Here is a 7,490-nt window from a genome sequence, read left to right on the forward strand (position 1 = left end):
ACAATATCCGGCCTCATCCTCCGGAGCTTCTGCTGAATTGGCTTGCAATCCTCTCTTATAGGAAGATGATGCACTACAATGTCAGTGCTTAACACTGGCATATCCCAGTATGACCATGCGAAGACATCTTTGAATTCTTGGAGTAATTCAATAAGGTTTCGCCTCATCTTTGTGGTAATGCCAGTTCCAATATTCACCTATTTTCCCTCTTCCAAGCTCACAACTTCTATTGATTCCTTGTGAGGTAGGATTTGTTTCTCTTCCTGTTCTACCATCCTCAACAAGTCTGGAAATAAACCATAGTCTACGTCATCTTCAAAGTCAATCGATCCCTCTAAACACATGTCTCGTTCAAAAAGAAATTCTGAGTTTGTAGCAGCGTCACTCATGTCATTGATATCCAGCGACCTATTGTAGGTACAAAAGAATATATAAAGATGGATGAATTTATGAATAATTATTTGTACAGTATAATTATGAATAAATGAAAGAATGATTTGGAAGAAAATCCAAAAGAATGAAAGAATCAAAAATAATTACTCGTATGAAATGAAAGAATATTTGCTCAAAATGATTGCAAAAATGTACTTCATTTAAATAATGATGTTTGGATATGAGTCTATTGTACAAAGGGATTCTTATCACTTATAGGTTAAAAGCAATAAGACTGTTCTAAACATTACTCGAAGTAAGCTCTAAATACTACAGGGATTTCTTCAGCAGTCCAATTGCTCAGCACGCTCCAAGGTTCATAAGGGCGGATATCTAACAAGGTCCCTCCTTCAGTTCTTTCTTCATGAATGGCATTGATATGAACGTTTCCCAACATTCCGTCAATACTTTCTCCCATTAGTGTCTTTCGCTCGGGGTGAATAATCCCTCCTAACACAAAATTTTTAGATATACGGGGGAATATCATTGGTTCCCACTTGATTTCCTCCCCACTCATGCGTGCCCTTCTTCTTTCTTGCCTCTTCTCTAACTCCTTCCTTCTTTGTCTTGTATTTGGCTTGTACCCTAATCCAAAATGGTCATACTTGTCCTTTAGCATTGGAGCCTCAACTCTTCCATGAATATTTCTACCTAGTCCTTTTCCCAATAAGGCTCCTCCTCCCACCATCAACTGTAGACCCATTATTGTAGCCTTGGACATTTTTGGCACCAGAATCCTGCTCCCCTCAGTAATAAATATTGCATTCACAAACTCCAAAGACCGAAAATAACATTCAACTTCCTCATCATTTGTCTCTAAGTATGGCGCATCACTGGTTACGACCGCTATAATATCCTCCTCGGCATTTATTGTCACCAATTGACCCTCTGATATCAGCTTCAGCTTTTGATATAATGATGAAGGTACGACCCCTGCCGAATGTATCCATGGTCTTCCTAACAAACAATTGTAGGAAGGCCTGATGTCCCTTACAAGGAAGTCTACCTCATAGATAGTTGGACCTATTAATAATGGTATTTCAATTATTCCCATAACCCTCCTTTCAGTGCCATCAAATGCTCTTACTATATTCTGGCACGACTTCATACGCGAGCTATCCACTGGCAACCTGTTAAGTGTGGATAAGGGTAGTACATTTAATGCTGATCCATTGTCAATCAGAACCCCAGGTAAGCTGTACCCTTTGCATCGGGTAGTAATGTGCAAGCTTTAGTAGACCCCATACTTCCAAGTGGTATTTCATCATCATTGAAGAAGATGAAGTTATCAACACTTATATTGCTGACCAACCGATCTAGTTTATTGATAGAGATATCATTGGCGACATATATTTCATTCAACACTTTCAGCAACGCGCTTCGATGTACCTCTGAACTCAAGAGCAAAGCTAGCATGGATATGCGAGCTGGATGTTTATGCAACTGTTCCACAACACTGTACTTGCTGTGCTTTAAGAATTTGTAGAATTCCTTGGCTTCTTCCTATCTCACTGGCTCGTTAACGGGCTCGACTACTTCCCCTTTCTTTTGTTCTATCATTGCCTGCCCTTTTATAACTTCTATTTCGGGACTTATCATGTCGTAATGTTTCCCACTACATGTATGAGAACCTATACCCTGATCTTCTTTTGAAGCACTTGCTGAAGTCTCCCTTCCCGGGATGGTTACATTACACTCATAGTTCCACGAGACCTTCTTGCTATCCTTGTATAGGAAGGTTACGGGTTTTTGAATTGTGATTTTTGGTGCTACTAGTACTCCAGCATAATTATTTTTTGGTCTTGAAATGATAACCACGGGATGATTTACCACCAAAACCTTCATCGTAGACTTGGATGCACAAATACTTCCTTCCTCCTTCACTTCTTCATAGAATTCCACTTCCTTCTCATCCATCATGCCTTGAACTAGGACTTTGAATTCTTTACACTCTTGGATTTCGTGCCCTTCCTCATGGTGGAACTCACAATAATTCCTCGTATTTTCACATATTTTCTCTAAATCTGAAACAATTAATCCCCTTTTGATCATCTCCTTCCAAACCCTTCTTAGAGGAGTGTTTACTTTTGCAATGTCGGCCTTAATTCTTCTCCCCATGGCTTCACTCATCACGTTTATCCCATTAACAGCATGATTGGGTAGCAGATTTTCAATAGTGGATGAATCATCAAATTTGACAATACCTATATTGATGAACCTTTCAACCAATTTTTTAAAGGCGGTGCAATTTTCTATAGAATGCCTCGTAATTCCCCCATGATAATCGCATTGTGTGTTTGAATCATACCATTTAGGGTACGGAGGCTGCAGAGGCTTTAAATAGAAAGGGGAAACGACGTGTGCATCGAACAAACTTTGATATAGCTCCTTATACGACATTAGAATTAGCGTGAACTGGAGCTTCTCATTGTTTTGTCTTGTACCAGATTCCTACCTTGATGAACCTTGCAGATTGGCAACCCCCTTTCCTGGTTGATTTACTGTGATCGATTTTGAGTAACCTTTGTTGTATGTACTCGTGTTGTCCACCTCGTTTTCTTTTTTCCTTGAGGCTGAACTTTTGTTACTTTCTCCGGCATCTATCTTCCCACTTCTTATGGCATTCTCAATCATCTCGCCATTCATGACTATATCTAAAAAACTTTTTGTGGCACTTCCTAGCATGTGTGTCAATGAATGGGGCTTTTAGCATGTTGATAAAGAGCATTGTAGTTTCTTTTTCTAGGGGCGACGGCTAAACTTGGATGGCAACCTCTCTCTATCTCTGTACATAATGCCTAAACCTTTCACTTGGTTTCTTCTCCATGTTTTGTAAAGTAATTCTATCAGGAGTCATATCCGTTACATGACTATATTGCTTCATGAATGTTTGTGCTAGGTCCCTCCACGAACTAATCCTGGTACAGCTCAATCGGTTCTACCATTTGGAAGCTGCCCCCATTAGGCTATCCTGGAAGTAGTGTATTAGTAGTTGGTTAGTGTTAACGTATCCAGCTATCCGCCTGCAAAACATGGTCATGTGAGCTTCAGGGCAACCGGTCCCGTTGTACTTTTCAAATTTTGGCATTTTGAACTTGTAAGGAAGAACTAAATTTGGAACCAACCTTAGATCTTTAGCATCAATTCCATGATGACTATTAGCACTTTCCATAGCCTGAACTTTTCCTCCATCCATCTACACCTGTCCTCTAGCTGTTTTGGCAATTCTAGCTTTGCTTTTTCCTTTTCTGCCACTTCATCAAAATCAGGGATAACTAGATTAGTTGGGTTATCTCTTGGATTTGAACCTGATCTAGCCTAAAATTTCATTGGCATCAAAGCACCGGCCTAAGATTGTTGAGGCCTAATTGTGACGGATAGTCTCCGTGGGACATCTCAGCTTGGGCCTGTATGTTTGGTGGAGTAAAACCTGGAGGATAGAACGGCTCCTCATTATCCTCACCAGGGTTGGTCATAGGGCCCTTTCCTTTATTCTCCCAGTCAATAGTTGTCTGTCATGTCTTGCTGGATCTTAGCTAGCTGCTCTTGCATTTGCGCTTGTAGCTAGTCTTGCATCTCCCTTTGAAGCTGTTCAAGTTTTTCTAATCTTTGGTCCATGTCTTTTGTCTTGGCTCGGGTACTGTAACGATGTTTGGTTGGTAGGTTTTTTGTCAGTTGCCAGATAAACTGAAATGATTTTAACCAATTAGGATGTTTTGGTGGACTTTAATGCATATGATGTAATGTAATGCAAATGCATGAAGTGAATGCAAAAAGGTGTTGAATTTGATTCAATTCCATTTACAAAACTTTACCGGAAAACAAAATTCTTTACATAAAACAAATTACGTTTATGGCTTTGCCCTAACACTCAAAACTTTAATTTTCCTAAGCAGTGAAGCTAACTCCTACTCCCGGTCTGATTCTAGCTCTTACTTTACACTCAGTATATCAGCTTGTACTACCAAAGTCTGTAAGTAATCGGCTACCTCTCGAATTTGAGCCACAGCCTCCCCCATAATGTGATCTTTGTTTCTAACTTGGTTTTGACAAAAAAGGAGCTGTTCTTTTTAACGCTATTCACTAGCTTTAGGGAATTCAATCCGCATTTCACAGTTTTGTAATGTTATTTCTAATTCTTCGACTCTTCTTTTCACCTGTTCAATCCTGCCTAAGCTCGCTCTTAGCTCATTCTTAGAATTACGATTTCGATATTGATGAAGAGCTTTCTCAAGTTCAGCACTCTAGCCTTTAGTTCACCCTTTCCGTTTCAGCTTTTTGACAAACTCTTATCTAGGGTCTTAATTCGCATCTGGGCCTCTTGGAATTTCCTTTCCCCTCTATCAGCCTTGATCTTTTCCTCTTGAATTTCTTGACACCACTACTCTGAAGTTTTCCCCAATCCGACAGTTCTCATAGAGAAATGTAACTTCTTATAGTCTGTTTTCAAACTATCAAAATCTCCATCAGCTTTATTCTTCCCTTTTCTTAATTTCTCAGTTTCTAGCTTCTAAACATCCATGTCTAGTCTCAAATTCATCTTCTCCTCTTCCATTTGTTCTATCTTCTTTTCTAACTCTGAATTTCTTCTTTCAAAATCCTGTCTTATAATTCCTAGCTCAGAGGGGACAACTTGCAAATGTTTTCCCATTGGCTAACTGTCTCCCTGATTTGGCCTAGGGATATTATCATTAATCCTCCTACCCCACCACTCGATATATTCAGGGGTCGTCATCAGACCTACTGCGAATCTCTTCATTCATCAAGTCTGGTTCCAGGCATTGGACATCTCTCAAATCCTCTTCTTGTAACCATCGCCCTTATATGAGAACTAGCACTGAGCTAGTCCTTGGGTTGTAGGTACGAACAGCCTTGACCTATACTGTCTTAGTACTAGCAACGGTGCATAGCCAATAGCTCCCCAAATCCCAAGTAGAGGGACTCAATCGAAATCACCACATCTATACAATATCTCATCTAGAAGCATCCAATGAGCTCTCCATTCGATATCCTCTTCTTGAAGATTCTGAAACATTGCCATCCATTTTTCCTCTGTAATATCATCCCGCCTCGGTATAGCTACTATCTCCTTCAAAGGCGAATAATTCTTGGAGAAGACCCGATAAGAAACCTTATCAACTTTTCAAAAGCGACTGTGGAACCATGCTAAAAGGAGCTGCACACATCCAATGAATCTACCCTCACCTGCTCTCTGGCATTCGTTCAGCGATCTGAAAGTTTCTACTAAAATTGCCGGGACTGGTGTAACCCTTTTATCAAGTCGGTCAAAAAGATCAGTGAGTGCTTCATCAACGTGTCCCAAGGCTTTGGGAAAGACAACTAAGCTGTAGACACTCAAGGCAAAGACAACAACTTTCTTCTTCGTATCCGGGTGTGCTAGAATTAGATCTTTCAAGTTCTTTCAAGTATTTGCTATCCCCTTTTTGCTTGATCCGTGCTGCAATCCATTGCGTACTCATCCTAGTAATATTCATCAATTTCTTCAAAAAGGTTGGGACATTAACAACTCTCGAGTAGGCTTTGTCTACTTGAATCTTTGAGCAACAAAGTAAGGCCATGTATTCCTCCATTGTAGGCACCAGATCAACTCCACCAAAAGTGAAACAACTACAAGCAGGATTCCAAGACTGGGCGAGGGCACGAAACAAGTGTTTATCCACCTTTATGTCGAGCAGATAAGACAGATCTCCATAGCCAGAATAAAAAAGTTGCTTGACCTCATCATTCCACTGATCCCAGATTTCCTTCAATTCTTGCAGACTATTCTGGGTTACACTAATACAAGTGAAGTCCCACGACTCTGATACATATCCTTCGGCCAAACTATCACCTTTTTTCCACTGTGTTGTCTCAGACCAAGTTTGGACAGCCGTGTAATAGGCCCAATTAGCCCGGGCCCGAAAACACAAATAAACCAGACCAAAATTATTATTAAATCCAAATGTCCAGATTACAAACCAAATTAGGCCCAAACCCGATTACAAAAGCTGAATACCCAATGAACCCACTGAACTAAGCCCAATTAAAGACCCTGGCCTAAATACCCCTAGCCCAAAACTGAAGCAAACAGAAACCTAGGGTTTCTGAGATTTTCAGCCGCCGCTTCACCACTGCCTTCGCGCGTACGCCACTGCCACACGAGCCTCCACGTCACCGCGCCTCCGTACGACTGTACCTGCAAATGAAACAAGGACAATGCAACAAACAAGCAGCAAACAGAAAGACAAAAGGAAGATAACAAAATAGCAACAAAAAAGAAAACGAATAAAGAAAAAGAAAAATAGAATAGGGACTTTTTTCATTTTTTGGCTATAAAAGCCTTATTTTCTTGATGTACGGGGATCCCCCTTCTTTTACACATAGATCGAATACAAAAAAAACAAAGATTCAAAGAAACTTTGAAAGGTGATTCACCATTTTTCTTTCTCTGCATTTCCCACTGTTTTCTTTTATTTTTTATATACGAGGAAGAGAAAATTAAAGGAAAAAGAAGAGGAAGAGAAGAGCGAGCATACCTGGTGGCCGGTCTTCTTTCTGCTTCGTCGCAATCAGAGTCGGATGCAGGATTGAGGCATGAAACGACGCTGACGGAGAGGGGAGCGATTAGGTTTTGCTTTAAGTGGCTGATTGAATTTTGTTTAGGTTTTTTTATTTTATATCTGATTATTGAAACGACACCGTTTGAGGTTTGTTTCAATAGCCTCTAAACGGTACCGTTTTGACGGCCATGACCCGCGCTTGAACCCGACCCGAACAAGGCTAGATCCGCGCATGTTTGGATCAAGGGGAAATTTGCGCAATGAGCCCTTCCACATTCTTTTTCGTTTCAATTTAACCTTTTTTCTTTGATTTTAATTTGTATCGCATATTTAATTCGAGTTTCATTTAAATCCATGGTAGAACGGCGCCGTTTGCGTGAACGGGATTTGAGCACACAGATTCGTGCGTTTATTTGCTGTTTTAGTTCCCTAATTTTGAATCGATTGCAATTTTAACCCTTCAAATGTTTTAATGTTGGTTTAATCATTTTTTAGTTA

The 7,490-nt window shown here is 40.2% G+C and overlaps 1 protein-coding gene across 1 annotated transcript; it reads right to left on the minus strand.

Annotated features, from left to right (window-relative positions):
• Positions 1 to 679: 679 nt before the first annotated feature.
• On the minus strand, positions 680 to 3,078 carry LOC105797494 (uncharacterized). Its single transcript, XM_012627455.1, has 4 exons — positions 2,888 to 3,078; positions 1,945 to 2,650; positions 1,619 to 1,875; positions 680 to 1,562 (listed from the first exon to the last, which is right to left on the minus strand). The coding sequence occupies exons 1-4, from the start codon at positions 3,076 to 3,078 to the stop codon at positions 680 to 682; spliced, it is 2,037 nt and encodes a 678-aa protein (XP_012482909.1).
• Between the last annotated feature and the right edge of the window lie 4,412 nt (positions 3,079 to 7,490).

Source organism: Gossypium raimondii, chromosome 9, assembly GCF_025698545.1.
Source record: "Gossypium raimondii isolate GPD5lz chromosome 9, ASM2569854v1, whole genome shotgun sequence".
Lineage (NCBI taxonomy): Eukaryota > Viridiplantae > Streptophyta > Magnoliopsida > Malvales > Malvaceae > Gossypium > Gossypium raimondii.